Source organism: Gymnoscopelus microlampas (assembly GCF_963454915.1).
Source record: "Gymnoscopelus microlampas genome assembly, chromosome: 15".
In the NCBI taxonomy this organism is placed as follows: domain Eukaryota; kingdom Metazoa; phylum Chordata; class Actinopteri; order Myctophiformes; family Myctophidae; genus Gymnoscopelus; species Gymnoscopelus microlampas.
Genome location: NC_139952.1, coordinates 51,019,138 through 51,040,998, shown reverse-complemented (window position 1 = coordinate 51,040,998; position 21,861 = coordinate 51,019,138). Strand labels below are relative to the sequence as shown.

At 39.2% G+C, this 21,861-nt stretch overlaps 1 protein-coding gene across 1 annotated transcript in view; it reads right to left on the bottom strand.

The window, feature by feature from the left end:
• Window positions 1–7,513: 7,513 nt before the first annotated feature.
• LOC311061926 (NACHT, LRR and PYD domains-containing protein 3-like) overlaps window positions 7,514–21,861 on the bottom strand; it is a 106,732-nt gene continuing 92,384 nt past the window's right edge. Inside the window, exon 16 of the mRNA XM_084080632.1 lies at window positions 7,514–10,385. Coding sequence (XP_083936758.1) covers window positions 9,835–10,385 — 551 coding nt within the window. The 3' untranslated portion in view covers window positions 7,514–9,834. The remainder of the gene's footprint in view (window positions 10,386–21,861) is intronic.

The window sequence follows — 21,861 nt, the reverse complement described above, 5'->3', positions numbered from 1 at the left end:
AGGTCTCTGGAAAGAGCACAGGGAAAATGACCATTAACATGACTGCAGTCCAGTGTTGAAGCAACACATATAGAATACTTGGTTTAGTTACAAATGTAATTGTTCTGTAAATTAACCGTGACATCCCTGTTCTGGTCATGTAGGAGAACATGCTTGAAAATAAGCAAACGTTCTGCAAAAATAGCTGATCTACAAGCTCCTAATGTGTCACATTGTGAGCTTCCTAGATGTATATATACTGTATGTGTTGCACAGATTGACTTTACGTCTTTTAGCCCAATAAGATGACATTATCTTAAGAGTGATGAGGTGCTGTAGTCACTGTACATAAACTGTACCTAATTACTTGTCTGTAATGGACTGAGTCTTCCTTCTCCAATTCTGCTCGTCTGGAAAGTGGTGATCCTGAAGATGGGAAAAGAAAAGAAAAGGTCTAAATTAATGCTACAATATCACTGCAAATAATTGTTGCAATAAACAAAATTCAATAAATACATCTTCTGTAGTGTTTTAAAATAGATGAAGTGTCAGGGATTGTCATGAATTTAAAGGTAGTAAAACATCCTTGAAACCTGCACAGTCTAATGCAATGGTTCCCAAAACAGTGTGAGACAATCCAGGTGTGCTTGTATCATGTATTTGACAAGGCAACACACATTATGCAATATATAAAACTATTTATGAATTATTATTATTATCTATATCAGCACTCATTTCCCACTAGAGACACATTCTGTATCCTAAAAAACAAACAAAACAAAGACTAGCTGATTTACAAGCTTAAAAAAGGCATCTTACAAGATCACAAGGCTTGTAGATCTACAATTCTACTATTCAAATGTTGTGAAAGTATGAAATAGGGCTTTGGTATTAGTATATGCAAACAATGAAAAGAGTGCAACAGTATAGAGTCTATTTAACATGAAAACGCCAATGTTACTTCCAACAATTAATAGTTAAATTATCGCCAGAAACAAATATTGTTTCAAATATAAGTGACTCATAAACTATACAGAACCTCCTCCCTATATCCCAATATCGCCAAGACAGTTTGTTTATTTTTGGACCAAACTTCTTATATGAGACGATTCTATGATGACCCAATGTTATTCTCCATAGAGAAATTACTTTATGACCCAGGAGATGAACGAGTGACGTCAGGACTTCTGTACTCTATACAACAGCCCTACAACACAAACGTATTCATGTTTGGTATCAGAAGGCCTGTTGCAATACATCAGCTGGTACTGTAATACTTGGTTTGCTGTCATTTAGAAAACAGTGTCAACATCTTACACTAATGTTGGATTAACCCTTTAAGACCGGAAACTTATGTCATTTTAGATTTATTTGGCTATTGACAAATAGCAGATATACAAGCTCATAGCGCCGCACTCTGTGCTGAGCTATGCTTGTATATCTGCTATTTATTTTTTTAATCGTGAAAATGTAAGCAAATCTTTCAATATATATTTCTAAAAGCAAAAATGTTTAACTCAAATCCTTGCTTCTGGGGGGGGGGGGGGGGGGGGGGGGCTGAAACAACATATATATATCAGTGGTTATAAAACTTTTTCATGTCAAGGACCCCCAAAATTATGTGTGGCCACGGTCCCACATCTAAAAACAAATGTTCTAGGGAGCAGGGACCCCCAGAAGCAAAGTTGTTCGTTTTAAAATATATATATATATATATATATATATATATATATATATATATATATATATATATATATGTATTCTAAGATTTGCCGAAATGTTCATGTTTTTTCAAAAAATAGCAGATCTACAAGCTCATTTAATAACAAGGTGAAATGAGCTGAAATAACATTTAATAACAAGGTGAAATGAGCTGAAATAACATTTAATAACAAGGTGAAATGAGCTGAAATAACATTTAATAACAAGGTGAAATGAGCTGAAATAACATTTAATAACAAAGTGAAATGAGCTGAAATAACATTTAATAACAAGGTGAAATGAGCTGAAATAACATTTAATAACAAAGTGAAATGAGCTGAAATAACATTTAATAACAAGGTGAAATGAGCTGAAATAACATTTAATAACAAAGTGAAATGAGCTGAAATAACATTTAATAACAAGGTGAAATGAGCTGAAATAACATTTAATAACAAAGTGAAATGAGCTGAAATAACATTTAATAACAAGGTGAAATGAGCTGAAATAACATTTAATAACAAGGTGAAATGAGCTGAAATAACATTTAATAACAAGGTGAAATGAGCTGAAATAACATATCACAATTGTACATTTGGATCAACATCAAGGTGAGTTCATTATTAATCTTAACTACATAAAATACTAGCCCCTACGGAACCTCTCCCTCCGCTGTACGCTGTATAGCTCCGAGATGAGGTCCCTCGTTAGTTACTGCCGTCTGTTTTCGAAATGGTCGCACGTCGTCCACTTTACATGTTTCTTACCCCTTTCTGCACATCGTATCCAAAAAGTAAAGCATTTCCGCCACTCTCTCAGATGTTTGAAGTTTTAACGCGCCATAAAAGCTATCCAACGGGTTGAAGAAAGTATTTAATTTGCCTCGGTTTTCATCCGGTTCCATAATATTTTGCATTAGAAGATGCAATTCAACATTTGACCAGTAGGGTCATCAGTAATGTTATCTCTACGGGCGCAACTCTTGCGCAATGTCTTAAAAACCATGTAACCGGATGAAAACCGAGGCAAATTAAATACTTTCTTCAACCCGTTGGATGGCTTTTATGGCGCGTTAAAACTTCAAACATCTGAGAGAGTGGCGGAAATGCTTTACTTTTTGGATACGATGTGCAGAAAGGGGTAAGAAACATGTAAAGTGGACGACGTGCGACCATTTCGAAAACAGACGGCAGTAACTAACGAGGAACCTCATCTCGGAGCTATACAGCGGAGGGAGAGGTTCCGTCGGAGCTAATAAAATACCAGCGTTAACGAACGTCTAACTTTAATAAAATAAACGGGACCAATGCAGCCCAGTGGAATAGCCCTGAAACATGACCGTCATATCATGACAGTCATGGATGAACTTCAACCTGGTGTTTGCACTTTCTCCATTTATCTCTTGTATATCTACATAAACGTTCAGATTTCAAATATAAAGTGTTTACCTCATGGCCACGGATATTATAATTATGTACGGGCCTCTCAGAAGTACCCGTATCTTGTGTATTGTTCAATAAAAAGCATTTCAATCCGATCACCAGCCATTTTCTATATATTTTTTGTAATGTATCAGAGTGCAATACATCTCCCAACCATTAGTGTCGCATAGTTGAAAGCATCGGAGAAAATGGCCGGCGATCTGATTAAAAAGCTTTTTATTGAACAATACGGCAGATACGGTCCTTATCACGGGTCGGGTCAACTTGTAACATCCATGGGTCAGGGGTCAGGGGTCAGCACTTTATATTTGAAATGTGAACGTTTATGTTCATGTGAGAGTTTAAATGTAAAAAATAAATCTAAAAACAGGAACTTTGGGTTCCATGACGCTTTGTGACAGAGAGCGTCATGGTAACCATGGTTACGTACTGACCGGCTGCCGGTGGCTCCTCCTCCAACAGCGTCATCGCTCGTGCCGTCGTAAGTATTTGGTTCCATCCTGCGTTAGAGCTCATGAGCGTGTTTTAACATGTTCCTTTACACACAGTCACCAACATGGAGGATGAGACAGGAGACGTAGACAAGTAGAGGTAGTTTAGTTAACTTCACAGTGAGCACTACATTAATACATTAATACATTCATTCACTGTGGTCAGCCATAACAACAACAACAAGCTTCACCCGGAACCGGAAGTCACTATATCCCTTAACCCCCGCTCTTAAAGGGACAAGCCCTCTTTAGTGAATATCTCTGGATGACTTTCTATGTGGGTCACCACAGTACTTAAGTAAATGTACTTAGTTACTTTACAACACTGCTAGTTAGTTCACACACACACACACACACACACACACACACACACACACACACACACACACACACACACACACACACACACACACACACACACACACACACACACACACACACACACACACACACACACACACACACACACACACACACACACACACACACACACACACAAATTGAAAATGTTTGGATATTTTCCTTTGAATAATTGAAAAGCACTGTCTATAGACAGAGGAAAGGCCCAGAAGATGAAGAGTGTTGGTTCACTAATGCAGGAACCATCAAAGGTTCTCTTTGGATCCAATCATTAATAAGACCATAAATATATACATATATAATATAAACCCTCCTATTAAATATATACATATATAATATAACCCCTCCTATTAAATATATACATATATAATATAAACCCTCCTATTAAATATATACATATATAATATAAACCCTCCTATTAAATATATACATATATAATATAACCCCTCCTATTAAATATATACATATATAATATAAACCCTCCTATTAAATATATACATATATAATATAAACCCTCCTATTAAATATATACATATATAATATAAACCCTCCTATTAAATATATACATATATAATATAAACCCTCCTATTAAATATATACATATATAATATAAACCCTCCTATTAAATATATACATATATAATATAAACCCTCCTATTAAATATATACATATATAATATAAACCCTCCTATTAAATATATACATATATAATATAAACCCTCCTATTAAATATATACATATATAATATAAACCCTCCTATTAAATATATACATATATAATATAAACCCTCCTATTAAATATATACATATATAATATAAACCCTCCTATTAAATATATACATATATCATATAAACCCTCCTATTAAATATATACATATATAATATAAACCCTCCTATTAAATATATACATATATAATATAAACCCTCCTATTAAATATATACATATATAATATAAACCCCTCCTATTAAATATATACATATATAATATAAACCCTCCTATTAAATATATACATATATAATATAAACCCTCCTATTAAATATATATAATATAAACCCTCCTATTAAATATATATACATATATAATATAAACCCTCCTATTAAATATATACATATATAATATAAACCCTCCTATTAAATATATATAATATAAACCCTCCTATTAAATATATACATATATAATATAACCCCTCCTATTAAATATATACATATATAATATAAACCCTCCTATTAAATATATATAATATAAACCCTCCTATTAAATATATACATATATAATATAACCCCTCCTATTAAATATATACATATATTATATAAACCCTCCTATTAAATATATACATATATAATATAAACCCTCCTATTAAATATATATAATATAAACCCTCCTATTAAATATATACATATATAATATAACCCCTCCTATTAAATATATACATATATAATATAAACCCTCCTATTAAATATATACATATATAATATAAACCCTCCTATTAAATATATACATATATAATATAAACCCTCCTATTAAATATATACATATATAATATAAACCCTCCTATTAAATATATAATACATATATAATATAAACCCTCCTATTAAATATATACATATATAATATAAACCCTCCTATTAAATATATATACATATATAATATAAACCCTCCTATTAAATATATACATATATAATATAAACCCTCCTATTAAATATATACATATATAATATAAACCCTCCTATTAAATATATACATATATAATATAAACCCTCCTAAACAAATACAGAACAAAAAGAAAGACAACAAAGCTCAGTGTTAATTTATCCATCTGTATCTCAGAGTTAAATGAACATCCAACATGTTACTGTAAACACTGTTTATGCAACATTTTATTATAAATTAAATAAATTAAAGCCTGGGAGTTTCTTAGCGTCTAAATCACAGTTTCTCAACATTGGGCCTGGGGACCACCAGGGGTCACAAATGGACCCTTTTTGTTGCTTTAGTCTTTGTTTTATAAAGCAGTGAGAGTTGGCTTTAGTTTTCTTTTTTCTAGGGTTATGACTTATTAATCACAAAGTAAAGCAGCCTACAAGTCTAACCTCTCTCTATAGTTTAATCCAGTGGTTTTCAACCTTTTTCATGACAAGGACCCCTAAATTGATATACTCTGTCATTTTAAGATTTATTTGGCTATTAAAAAACGGCAGATCTACAAGCTCATAGCGCGGCACCGGGTGCCGCGCTATGAGCTTGTAGATTACATTACATTACATTACAGTCATTTAGCAGACGCTTTTATCCAAAGCGACTTACAATAAGTGCAATCAACAAAGGTAGGGAACTAAAGCTACTAATCACCAGAGGTTATAAGTGCATTTTATGCAATAACAAGCAACCAAGACTATACCTAGCGCTAAGGTAAAAGTGCTATATATCAGCTATCTACTTTCTTAAACAGATGAGACAAAATAGCAAAATCAAATGAGCAGGAGCTAAAACAAATCATTGTATTGACTAAACAAGATCCAATAAACAATTCAACAATAAAACAAGCATTCGTACAACTAGTTAACAACAAGTAGGCCAGGCAAAGAACAAGTATGTTTTCCAAATCCTTAAAGTTTGTTGCTCGTGGTGATCCAACTTTTCCATGTCAAGGACCCCCAAAATCATATGTATTTGGCCTTGGACCTTGCATATAAAAGGTGTGAGAACCACTAGTACTAGTGACTCATAATGTGTCATATAGTGTGGTAGTAAATCAGTGTCATACATATTCTGAAGAAAACCTGGAGACTGACATTCAGTAATTGGTTCTTATGATCAAAATAAGAACAATAATGTTATGTAAAACAGAGAATCTAAACTTTACCACGGACACATTGATGAGCCCTGCTCCAACGTAGTTATTATACATGACCAATGAGCTGTGGCCATGTTGTCATGACAACACTATGAATATTAATACACAGGAACAACGACAGACTGTCAAGAATACATTTATTAAACTATTCATACTTCTACACATGATCATACAATAACATGTGAAGAATGAGAATAATATCACATTCATATTCAATGAAAACACAATCATGGAATGAGTGAGGAAACAATGATGTCTTAATGAATCAATGAATAAACAATGATTGATTTGAGTTGATAAACACATTTAGTAGATGTTTGAATCCAGAGTGATTGACAAAGTCCAAGATGAGAGTCAAACTATGAGTGAAATGTGCTGTCAAAATGAACACTGCTCACATCACTCGGGTGGCTCAGTGGTAAAGTCCCTGCCCACCACCACGGAGGTTGTGGGTTACAATCCACCGTGGTGCATCCGGCTTTGTCCAACGTCTATGTGAACACAACTGACCCGTGTTCAGGGGAGGGAAGCCGGGCGGGAGGAGGAGGATATATGTCACTGTATGTACTCCTATGGGCTGGGAGGAGGGGGGGGGGGGGGGGGAGTGCTGGGCGGGAGGAGTGGGACGCTACGTCCTGCCGGTGGGGGCTCCTCACTGGCAGGTGAGCCAATAGGAGACAACACAGAGATGTGTGTGGGGAGGAGTTCATTGGCATAACCACTAAACTGAGGAGAAACTTTGAAACATGATTGGCTACTAAGTTAAAAACATGTAATAAAAATAATGAACACTGAACACTACTCACAATGTGTCGCTTTGTGACGTAGATCTAGATATTAGGGGGGGGGGGGGGCAATTACAGAACCCTGGGGGACTCCAGTCAATAAAGTATAAGGGGTTAACTGGATAAGTATAAAGGTTTATATACAATAAACTATATTATTACTGTGAGAATTACATGATCAAATATATAGTTTTCCTCAGTCTATTCTTGTGTAAAAATATCAAAAATTAAACATTACATAAAATATGAGTCTGTGTCATAAGAGACACAATATGACACTGATATTTACATCATCATCATCATCATCATCATCATCATCAGTGTTGATGGACAGTATTTATGATACATATTTATAAATGTATGGAGTGGAGGTTTGTTCACTTCTATCTAATCTAATCTAAGATCTAAAGCTCCCTGTGGTGATGACTCATTTTATACCATAGAGTTTGACCTTAATATGGATTTGACCAGGGACCCCCATTTGAACACATTGTGCCACGGACCCCCATTTGAACTAATTTGTGCCAGGGACCCCCATTTGAACACATTGTGCCACGGACCCCAATTTGAACATATTTGTGCCACGGACCCCCATTTGAACACATTTGTGCCACGTACCCCCATTTGAACATATTTGTGCCAGGGACCCCCATTTGAACATATTTGTGTCAGGGACCCCCATTTGAACATATTTGTGCCGCGGACCCCCATTTGAACATATTTGTGTCAGGGACCCCCATTTGAACACATTTGTGCCAGGGACCCCCATTTGAACATAATTGTGCCACGGACCCCCATTTGAACACATTTGTGCCACGGACCCCCATTTGAACACATTTGTGCCACGGACCCCCATTTGAACACATTTGTGCCACGGACCCCAATACAAGATTTCGGTTATAATTTTCTAAAATATATTATATAAAAAATATCATACTTTTTTTTCTACAAGCTCACAACCCGTCGCGATGCGACACGTTGTGAGCTTGTAGATCTGCTACTTTCAAATAGCCAATATATACAGAGGTTAACGTGTTTAAACTGATATTTACATCATCAACATCATCATCATCATCATCATCATCATCATCAGTGTTGATGGACAGTATTTATGATACATATTTATAAATGTATGGAGTGGAGGTTTGTTCACTTCTATCTAATCTAATCTAAAGCTCCCTGTGGTGATGACTCTTTTAATACCATAGAGTTTGACATTAATATGGATTTGACCAGGGACCCCCATTTGAACATATTTGTGCCAGGGACCCCAATTTGAACATATTTGTGCCAGGGACCCCCATTTGAACACATTTGTGCCAGGGACCCCCATTTGAACATATTTGTGCCAGGGACCCCATTTTAACATATTTGTGCCAGGGACAACCATTTGAACATATTTGTGCCAGGGACCCCCATTTGAACTTATTTGTGCCAGGGACCCCCATTTGAACATATTTGTGCCAGGGACCCCCATTTGAACATATTTGTGCCACGGACCCCCATTTGAACACATTTGTACCAGGGACCCCCATTTGAACATATTTGTGCCAGGGACCCCCATTTGAACATATTTGTACCAGGGACCCCCATTTGAACATATTTGTGCCACGGACCCCCATTTGAACACATTTGTGCAAGGGACCCCATAGAAGATTTCGGTTATAATTTTCTAAAATATATTATATTAAAATATATTATATTAAAATATATTATATTAAAAAGAAATCTTACTTTTTTTAAAAGTAGCAGATCTACACCCGTCGCGATGCGACACGTTGTGCGCTTGTAGATCTGCTACTTTCAAATAGCCAATATATACAGAGGTTAACGTGTTTAAACTGATTTATGGACGACTGATTCTCAAAGTGAGGTCCAGGGGCCCCCGGGGGTCCTTGAGGGGATACCAGGGGGTCCTAAGCTAAATCTTTAAATATACAGCATCAAAATCAGCGTAACCACTTTAACCATCATTTACTTCGCTGTTGGAAAATAGTCGATCTACAAGCTCACAATGTGACTGTTACTGTGCTGCTTATTACATCATCATGATGATGTCACCGTGATGTCATGATGAGTCACTCATGCCCAAATATGGAGTCCATGACGTCAGACTCAGCTAGTCTCAAAGTATCCTGGCAACAGTGGTAACCATGACAACCTGCACTCACTCAAACATGTTGAGTAACCATGGTGACCTGATGTCATCCTCACATAGAGACTCTATCTCTGCTCACACAGATACACTGAGGAGGAGGTCCAGTATAACCGGAACCCAGCATAGAGAGGTTCAGAGAATGTGTTCTGGAAGGTGTACAGGTGTGTCAGTGAGTCAGAGGACCCTTTATAGAAGGACAGAGTCCCAGCAGACCAGTCCAGATACACTGCTACTCTGTTGGATTTAGATGGACTGACAGGGAGGTCAGTGTCCTTACTATTGTGTCTGACAGTGTAACTGTTACCATGACGACCATCTCTACAGTCTAGACTCCAGGACTTGTCATTGTTTCCAAGACAACCGTCATCACCACTTCCTTTCCTGCTGATCCCTCTGTAAGTCACTGCTATAGAAACCTCTTTACTCCACTCTACCTCCCAGTAACAGCGTCCAGTCAGACCCTCTGTACACAGAACCTGAGGCCAGTAATCAAACCTGTCAGGATGTTCAGGATATGATTGATCCTGTACCCACACATATGTCACCTTTCTGTTGTTCTCAGACAGAGAGAGGAGGCTGTTTGCTGTGTTTGTGTCCAGTGTGAGAGGATGGAAATCTGATGAGAAAAACAACACAGTAAACATTAAATACATCATTCACTGACACACACACACACACACACACACACACACACACACACACACACACACACACACACACACACACACACACACACACACACACACACACACACACACACAGCGTTGCTGTCGGGTGGAAACCTTGTATGTCCAAAACTACCACTAAACATTTTAAAATAGTGAAAATAGCAGATCTACAAGCTCACAACGTGTCAGAGATACAAGGTTTCTGCCTGACGACAACACAGTAAAATGTGAGTCAGAATGTCTTAAAGCCTCCAGGTGAGAAGTGACTTTCTGTGAGAAAATGTTTACATTACGTTTATGTGAAATGACATCAATGTGGAAAAGTACTCACATGTTTTACTTAAGTAAAAGTATCAATACTGCAATGTATACATACTCTGTTACAAGTAAAAGTCCGGAATTCAAAATGTACTTGTGTAAAAGTACAAAAGTATTGGTATTAAAATGTAATTAAAGTACCAAAGGTAGAAAGTAGCCTACTTATTATGCAGAATGTCCCATTTCACAAGTTTTCAAATATAAATTGCGTAAAAATCATTTGAAAATAGCAGATCTACAAGCTCACGATGCGTCGCATCACGACGCATTGTGAGCTGCTATTTTCAAAAGGCCAAAATGTTTTGTAATAATAATCAAAATCCTCCAAGTAACTAGTAACTAAAGTTTTCAAATAATTGTAGTGGAGTAAAAGTACAACATGCCTTTGAAAGTACTGAAAATTGGAAATACTCCAGTAATAGTTAGGGAATTTTAGCAATATTTGTGGACCATCTTTGAAAAAATTTACTACCAATAGCTTTCTTCACCAATGTGTTCTTATAGGTGTCTAGAATCACCTCTCAATTTATTTAAACCCAACTCCTCGTGGAAAATCCTGGAGAGCCAATCAAAGTTAAGGAGCCTAGAGGGCTTGGGTGAAAAATATGAAAAGAAATAAAAGTCTTGTGAGGTGTCTAACTAGGGGTGCTGAATCCATTCCAACCATTATTTTTGAGTAAAAATGTCTCCCTGGCCATCTAATATTGGTATATTGGTTATTGTTAGTGTATAATCAGTGTATAATCAATGGTAGGGGATTGGGGCGTTGTTGAATTGATTCTATTCTGAAAAATAAAATAAGAAAATATTGCTAAACACTTGATAAGAGTGTACACCTACTATTCTTTAGAGCAAGATGAGCAAGACCAACGGCCAGACAGGAAGAAAAGACACAGGGCATTGTCTGGGTCAAGTAGTTCAAGTGCTAGCTGGCACACTTGATCTACCATGTGATGCCCACTCCCTTATATGGTATATGGGAGTGTGCTCTGCTAATGCTGTTCCTTTTAGGTGAACAGGGTGTGGCAGTACTAATGGCTCATTGGAGAGCACCTGGGCCCGGTGCCTCCAGGAGTCTATAAAAACCAGCCCATGAGCAGTCTATGTTGAGATCCAGAGGAGAGGGGACTGCCGTCCTCTTCAGCTGCTCCCCATGCTTATGTTCTGTTCTAGTTGATTATTCTTTTCATCCACACACACACCCTGCACTACACCATGTTTCACTCATCCACACTTACACTACTGATTTACTGACTCCACACCTCATTCCTTTATTGCTATGATTTCCCTGTATGTTCAGTTATCTCTCAGTTGTTGGTTAGTTTATCTAACTATATAAATGGCGAGCAACTTCCGCACCCTCGGTGGTGACACCCCACAGCTCTGTTATCGAATAAACAACGCACCGCCAGACCACATGTCGCCTACTGACTCGCCACGCCGGCCGCGCTGAATTTACGCCTCGCGTAGGGGACATCTCACTGCTCACTACACCGTTTCCACCGCGAAACATAATTAATTCTACTCACCAAATGTCGGACAAAACGGAAGGGGAGCCAGCTTCGTACCGTTTACCGTGCGCACGACCTCATCACCACAACAACAGGCAGCCGCTGCGGGGGTTTTTTCCTTTTTTTCCAAACTTTTTTTTTGGTCACCATTTTCTCCAGGCACCATTTCTGGTGTAACGTCGGGTGTTTCTTTTCACCAGCCAATCACCTTTCACGTTGCCACGTCCGTTGCCACGTCGCGCTGACGTACGCTAAACAAGCGCTGCCGTGCGCACAATGCAAACGAGCCCAAAGGCGCGCAAAAATAAGCCGACCATTGCTTAGACACAAAGTCAGACCTGGCAACGCAGCCTACGCCAATCATGTGTGAGAGATCTACAAGCTATGGGGCAGAGACGCCACCGTATCTTAGCAACAACTACAGCGCTCACTCTCATTGGTCGTGTCACGCTAAGAGCAGTCTCCAGACAATGGCATCGCAGACAGCTTGCTGTTACTGCTGTAGCCATCACAGGCAGTTGCAGCACGACGGACAGGGCTCTGTGATAGCTGCCATGTCGCTAACGCTAACCTGGTTGTCATGCCTGCAGCGCCTGTGCAATCACTTTGTCAACAATGCACGTTCGTGTGGTGAATGTCTATATTGCTGCTCAGTTCGTCCATTGTAGATGGTGTATGTTTGTGTGTGTCTTCTGGAGAACTATGTCGCTCCACAGCAACTACAGTAACTAACGTAATGGCAGGACCGCCCCGTGCAATGCATGTTAGGCTGCATTATGGTCATGTAGTAATTTCAGATAATTTCGCTCCGACTAGAGCAGTGTTTATCAACCCTTTCACGCCGCCCCCCCCCCCCCCCCCCCCCCCCAAATACACGTACTTGATCTGGGACCCCCCCATTCTGTTTGACTCCGTTCCACAAGTAAATATTGTGAAAATAGCCGATCTACAAGCTCGAAACGCCTCACGTTGAGAGGCTTTGTAAGCTTGGAGATCGGCTATTTTCTACATCATTGCCTCTTTCTTACATTCTTTGCCAATGTGGCCCATGTTTTCATAGCATAGTTTATTGACTACTTCTGTTGCAGAAATGGCCATTTCCTTTACTTTCGGTTTTTTATTGTCTCCGCCAGGCCGAAAGGCATGGCGCAAGACTATGTTTCACCCCCTGTCCGTCCGTCTGTGATAGCTAATCTCTGACATCGTTGACTTGATCGCAGCAAAATAACAGCCCGATGTGGACAGTCAGTGAGAGCTGGATAAACGACGTAAAATGTGTCAAAAGGAGTCTGTACGGCTGTCGATAAATGAACACATGACGTCGGTGGGAGAGGAGATATTGTGTCTTTTGGACAAACAGCAGCGTGGTGCTGATGTTTGTTGTGTGAAGCAGCTTAATGTCAGAGTGTTTGTGTTGGAGCGCCTCAGTGCGGCTGCAGAGTTCATGTGCAACCTCTTCCAGAGAGACACAGAGACACTAGAAACTCTGCTGGGGAAAAAAAAAACTGCTGGCCATTGACTTGCCTATGGACATTGATCTACACACTGCAGGTATATCTGCTACACACACAACATCAAACTACACACTGCAGGTATGATGCAGCGTTTGCATTACAGCCAGCATGCCAGCGTAGTTCCCATATGGTTTCAAGGTGGGCTAAACCATATGGACCCCATGTCAGCAATGTCAGCGGCATCCACTTCAGTCCCAACTGCGATGCCCATGCAGGCTATAAGTAGCTTCTACCTGGCCCTTAGGTGGGCCCCAACTAGCCATGTTTATGTGGGACCAAGGCGGGTCCTAACTGGCTTTGCCCATGCAGGCTTTAACTGGGTTCTACCTGGGCCCTAGGTGTACCCTAACCAACCACAGTGCAGTGCCCATCGCTCCAATTGTTGTGACGTCAGGGCTCTCAATACTGCACATTGGTGGAGGAGGAGGGGCCGCAGGGCGACCGCACACATCGCTGAACCAATGGTAGCCCACGGATGTTTCCTCTGTGGATTTACAATCTGCCCCTCTATGCCACATATCATCCGCACTACAGGGTCTTCACTGACCGAGCCACGGCCCCACTGACCCTCATGACGCTACGCCACTTAAACGTGCGGCAGCATGCGCTGGGTTGCCAGGTTTGCACAGCCTGCGCCAGAAACAAGCAACCACCTTCATGAAAAAAAAAAAAACACCGAAATGGTCCGCAATGTTCCAGGGGTGTCCCCGCGCGTCCCAACACTCCACAGGGGGTCAGTGGACCATCAGGGGGTCCGCGGACCCCCTGTGGACCCCCTGAAACATAACAAATATTATTTCTTCAAATTTTTTCCTTTTTCAAAAAAACTTTTCCACAGTTTCACTCCGGCAATTTGGGTCCCCCAATATACACACGGCCACGCTGGGCCCCGTGCGCGGCTGGGGTTGAGGGGGGCGTAGCCCCCCGAAACTCTAGTTAGTTAATAAATATCTTTGTTATACTTTCCGTTGGTCTCCCTCCCCTATTATTTGTCGTGGCAAGAGCCAGCCATGACAAATAATAGGGGAGGGCATCACAACAATAATACTTGCATCCTTTTGAAGGTATCAATGTTGGCACATTGAAAAGAACCCCTGGTAAGTCTTTTGCATGTAAGATTCAAATGAATTTTGATAACTGTTTTTCTTGCTCCTCATTGTAGGCTTCCACTCAAAGTCAAATAATTTAATCATGCACATACTGTATGTGGCTACCTTTTATCCAGACAGAGCTCGGCAGTTGTATCGTGCACCTGATAATGTCTACCAGGACCAACTGAAAAGGAGTTTGATGCAGAGAGCAAAGCGACGAGGTGATGACTGGGGACCATCACCTCGCTGGTCGCCTGGTGGCAGAAGAGGCAGTATATCATATTCGATGAAGAAGAGACTTTGAGAACCCTGTTACAAAGTCTAAGGTAACATTATATGGATACACAATACAGCTGTACAATACAACTCACATTTCTTATCCTTTATTAGTCCCCCTCATTCCTGGACCCATATCAATCTTGCAGAATAAATTATTTTGAAGTCAAAAGTTTCACAAAAAAAATATATTTCTTCCCTCAGGATAAGAAATGTGAGTTGTATTGTACAGCTGTATTGTGTATCCATATAATGTTACCTCAGACTTTGTAACAGGGTTCTCTTCTGCATCGAATATGATATACTGCCTCTTCTGCCACCAGGCGACCAGCGACATCCCCAAGTCCCCAGTCATGACCTCGTCACTTTGCTCTCTGCATCAAACTCCTTTTCAGGAGGTCCTGGTAGACATTATCAGGTGCACGACACAACTGCCGAGCTCTGTCTGGATAAAATGTAGCCACATACAGTATGTGCATGATTAAATTATTTGACTTTGAGTGGAAGCCTACAATGAGGAGCAAGAAAAACAATTATCAAAATTCATTTGAATCTTACATACAAAAGACTTACCAGGGTTTATTTTCAATGTGCCAACATTGATACCTTCATTGCAAAGGATGCAAGTATTATGGTAGATTAAGTGTGCCAGCTAGCACTTCAACTACTTGACCCAGACAATGCCCTGTGTCTTTTCATCCTGTCTGGCCGTTGGTCTTGCTCTTCTTGCTCTAAAGAATAGATTATGTTTAAAGTTTTTATTAAATTATGATGTCACTCATAACATAGGATAGAAATCTGCAAGTGGCAACTTTCATCACAATGAAAAAAAACGTACGATATCCAGTGGATATACTTCTTGCACGACTGTATAGCTCGGTTTGGCATTCCAAATGGTATCTTAGTTTGTGGTCATCGCAGTTTTCCAGTCCTCACATAGTCTTCTGATTAATGCTGCATCATCCGCACATTCAGAATAAAAAAAAATCTTTGCATAGCCTTTTTGGGTGACTTTTGAGAGCTTTTGAATCTCAGTCTCAGGACCACCACAGATGAAGCACCTTAAGCCACAAGCTACAGAATCCTCTTCCATGTTGTCTACTAAAAGACAAGTGTCATGATTGTTTAACTAATGGTTGTTCAATGTAAGCAATAGGCTAGAGAAAATTGACATCTAAATTCACAGTAATCAAAAGTTTTGCCAGCAGAGGAAAATAAATGCCAAAAAGTAGATAAACTACCGTACCTTAAAATCGTCCAGACATATTTGCCAGGATGCAACACTCCCGCTCCTTCCCCACATGCAGACAGTGTATCCCACTGAGCATGTGCACAGTAGGTGTACACTCTTATCAAGTGTTTAGCAATATTTTCTTATTTTATTTTTCAGAATAGAATCAATTCAACAACGCCCCAATCCCCTACCATTGATTATACACTGATTATACACTAACAATAACCAATATACCAATATTAGATGGCCAGGGATACATTTTTACTCAAAAATAATGGTTGGAATGGATTCAGCACCCCTGAAAACCCCTAGTTAGACACCTCACAAGACTTTTATTTCTTTTCATATTTTTCACCCAAGCCCTTTGGGCTCCTTAACTTTGATTGGCTCTCCAGGATTTTCCACAAGGATTTGGGTTTAAATAAATTGAGAGGTGATTCTAGACACCTATAAGAACACATTGGTGAAGAAAGCTATTGGTAGTAAATTTTTTCACAGATGGTCCACAAATCTTGCTAAAATTCCCTAACTATAAAGTAAAAAACACCTCAAAATGTTACTTAAGTACAGTACTTGAGTAAATGTACTTAGTTACTTTACACCTTTGAAAATACACACATCAGTTACATCAAAGGAACCTAAACTTTTAAGAATGCGACCCCCCAAAATAATCATTTGAACTAAGGACCCCCCAAAATAATCATTTGAACTAAGGACCCCCCAAAATAATCATTTGAACTGGGGTCCCCCCAAAATAATCATATTTGAACTGACCCCCCAAAATAATCATTTGAATGGGCATCCCCCCAAAATAATCATTTAAACTGGAGACTTCCCAAAATAATCTTCCTTGAACTGGAGACCCCCAAAAATAATCATATTTGAACTGGGGACCCCCCAAAAATAATCATATTTGAACTGGGGACCCCCCAAAAATAATCATTTGAACTGGGGACCCCCCAAAATAATCATTTAAACTGGGGACCCCCCAAAATAATCATATTTGAACTGGGGACCCCCCACTCTGACAAGCACTTGTCAGGGTGGGGGGAGTTGTAGGAGTTGAGGAGTCATTTAGTTTGACTCGGTTCCACAGATAAATATTGTGAAAATATCCAATCTACAAGCTCACAACGCGTTGTGAGCTTGTAGATTGGATATTAATAGCCGATCTACCGCCTGTAGATCGGCTATTTTTACAATATGTGCCTCTTTAATGTGTAATATTTGACAATTTGGTATTAAAAAGGTCTTAAAAGTCCTTACATTGTAACTTTATAAATGTGCAGATACCCTGTATACACTTATACTGTATGTTGGTTTGTTTACTGTTGAGATAAAATGTTACACATTAATATAATCATCTGGGGACCCCCCAACATAATTTGGTGACCCCCCTGGGGATCCCGACCGCCAGTTTGTAAACCACTGTGTTACATAGAAAACATTCAGCATCTATAAGTTATCAACACCTCACACCATGGTGTGAGGTGTTGATAACTTATAGATCGGTTATTTAGTTGTTTTTGAAATATGGAGGAATTTCAAGCTGATTTAAAAGCTCACAACGTTTCACAATGCGAGGCGTTGTGAGCTTGTAGATCTCCTATTTGTTATGTAAGAAGCTCACAACGCATCATGATGTGACGCATGGTGAGCTTGTAGATCGGCTATTTCATTTATTTCAAATATTGATAATCCGCTGTTTAAAAAGGTAAAAGTCCATCTAAAAGTTCATCACACGTTAAACAACATATTGTGAGTTTATGTTTGAAATACAGCTGATCTACAAACTCACAACCTGTCACAATGTAACTCATGAGTTTGTAGATCTGCTAGTTTTGAGTTTTAAACAAAGCCAAACAACAAGCTCACAACGTGTTGCAATGTGATCCTTGTGAGCTTGTAGATCAGCTATCTTTCTTTAAATACAGCTGATCTACAAGCTCACAACCCATCACACTGATGTGCTTTGTGAGCTTGTAAATCGGCTATTGTTTGATATACTAGACCATACCTGTGGGGGGATATGAGCACCTAAAGTGTGCAGTGTGGGTTATGTGATGTGAACAGACAGTCTATCAGGATGGAAAGTGAGTGTGTACTCTGTACTGTGTACAACACACACACACACGCATCCCGTCACCGTGCTGTGGAGCCACAGAGAACACACACACACAAAAACACAAGCCCATAAACACTTCCAACGGGCGGAGCCGTCCCCCGTCGCAAAAACACACACATGCATGACCCCGTTGTGAGCACACACACACACACACACACACACACACACACACACACACACACACACACACACACACACACACACACACACACACACACACACACACACACACACACACACACACACACACACACACACACCTCCTCATGCGGCCAGAGCCGCACCCCATCGTGAACACACACACGGTCGTCGTGCGAACACAAATAATGTACTTTCTGACACGTGCCTCCCCAACCTGCATGCACATACACGGCCGCGGACCCGAGCGAACAGACAGACACACACGGCTGCAGATGATCATGTTGCCATGATGGCGCTTATTATAAGCGACTTGGGCTCTGTTTGTTAGGGCTCGTTTTCATAGACCTGGCTGCTTGTTTCTCTCACGAAACCTGGCAACCCTGTAAAAATGCATTCATCCCATTGGGCATGTGCAGTAACGGTGCAAACTGTGGTCTTAGAGTTAGACAGCGTTTCTAAAAAAGGCTGATAAACTGCTTGAAAAAGTGAAAAACAGACTTCCTCACGGTGGGCATTTACTAATGATGAATGACCATGTGCTTCAGCCACTGAGGAGGACCAAGCACTTCAGACAGACAGACAGACAGACAGACAGACAGACAGACAGACAGACAGACAGACACTCAGACACAGACAGACAGACAGACAGACAGACAGACAGACAGACAGTCCTTAATAATATGTAGGATTGAGGTGTGAGGAAGATCCAGTAGGCTTTAAACATCACATTCATGATGGTAATAAACCATTTAACTTATGGATCATAATTATTCCAGTGCAGAGTTCTGCTCTGCATCTGGCTTTTTAAATGACTTTGGATGAGCGTGATCTTCTACTTGTTGATGTTTGAAATAACTCACTACCTGTCACATTGCAACATGTTGTGAGCTTGTAGATCGGCTGTTTTTGAAATATAGCAAATCTACCAACTCATAGCGCATCATAATGTGAGGCGTGGCGAGCTTGTAGATCTGCTATTTTTGCCTATTCTTGTAATATAGCCGATGTAAAGGCTCACAATATAACACGATGTGAGCTTGTAGATCAGCAATTTTTATTTCTTTGTAATAGTCTATCTAAAAGCTCACCACACGTCATGATCAGGGTTTCTGTTAGCCGGTATTTACTGGCCATTGACGGATAAAATATTTAATTGGCTGTTAATTATAAAGATCACAGACCACCGTGACTGATTGGGAAAATGCTGTTATTAGTCTGTCTGTCTGTCTGCAATGGATAAAGTGGTGAAAGTTGGTGACACACATACATTACAGGCAAGTTATGAACCTTCCTTGTACCATAATTCATGATGACATAATTAACATTAACAAAACTAAACAAAAGCTGTAGGTTTTGCATATTAAGGTTGAATAAGATGTAGGGCCCAAAACATATATTAATGTGTTCATACTGTGTGACGTAGTCGCACTAACGCCCAATTTATTCAGTTATTGTTTGGAAAGCGACTCCTCTGCATGATAGAGTAGATATTATTTAGTTAACTATAAAAACAGAAACAGATTGCATCTGTGATAAAGTGGAAAGAAGCTCAGCGCTAACGTAACGAGGTGTAACTATCAGGTGGGTGAATGTATCTGCAAACACACATGTGATGTTAATTATAATATGGACGATTAATGTATTCTTTGGCCGGTAAAATATAATCCTGTCGGTCAAGGTGGCCGGCCCAAACATTGCCTTGCGAAAACCCTGGTCATGATGCAACGTATTGTGAGTTTGTAGATTGGCTCTTTTTACAGTATGTTTGAAATACAGCTGATCTACAAGCTCACAACCTGTCTCAATGTGACTCGTTGTGAGTTTTTAGATCTGCAAATTTTGTTTCAAATATAGCTGAACTACAAGCTCACAACCTGTCTCAATGTGACACGTGAGCTTGTAGATCGGCTTTATTTTAAATATTGCCGATCTACAAGCACACAATGTGTCACAATGCGATGTGTTGTGAGGCGTTGTGAGGCATTGGGTCTCATTCACTAAGCTCAGGTCCTCACATATTTTGTACTAATGTGCATATACGTGACTTCACACGTTCAGTATTCATTCATCTTTTTTTTACCGTGAATTTGGGCGGACACTCAAACTCACGTCTGCTCAGGAACAGACTTATATGCCTCTAACCTTTCATATATGTTATTAGAATGCCTTATTCTTCATGAAAAAGCAATGACAATAGTGCCAAACCTCAAATAATATTTGTATGTTCCCAAAATGTGTCAATACATTAAAAAAACATATGTCAAAGATCTATTGCTTGGATGCATATGGTAGACATGATGCAAATTCAACCAATTTGTATTTCTTTTCAGTTGACACATTTAGAGCTGAATTATTAGGTCCCTCTGGATGTTTTCCGTTTCTGCAAATGTGGCCACAGTTTCACATATTGGACTTTCATGCCAACATGTCGCGCTATTAATTCATAATATTGACCACATCACATCATGTTATGTCTTATCATCTGATGAGGATACAGTATGGATGAAATCTAGCTGTGTCCATAGTATCCATTCACCATTCTGACGTAGGACAGGTTTGTTAATATGTTGTTAATCCTAAAGACAGGTTTATCCTCAGTAATCAATAAAGTGTGATCTGGTCGGATCACTGCGTTCCTGGATTCCAGCATCAAAATGTTACCTCAGTCAAATGTGAGCATTATTTAAAAGAAAAGGCTTCTATAATATCATTTCCACGTTTTATTAGCCTATTATTTGGTGGTGGGGTTAAACATTATAACTTCTTATTCTCATTATGAGAGCATTACTTTATTAACGTTCAGCTGATCCATCGTGTGATCGAGGGACTCACTTCCAGACAGAACAGATGTACAAGTTGTCAATGTGGTGCGACTTGACACGTTTGTAATTTTGCAGATCTGTTTTTTTTTCTTCACGTGGGTTATTTCTGGTTGCCTTTTATGGTGTTAAATGGGGCGTGGAACAATACAAAGGATCTACACGGGAGCACACTAGTGACTTTAGAACACAAATGAGATACACCTGTGATACACACAAATCACAGCTCTGAACCCTCTTTCATGAATCACACGTCAGAATTGACTTATCCCAATATACATGTTATTTATGACCAGGATATACACCTTATTTATGACCAGGATATACACCTTATTTATGACCAGGATATACACCTTATTTATGACCAGGATATACACCTTATTTATGACCAGGAT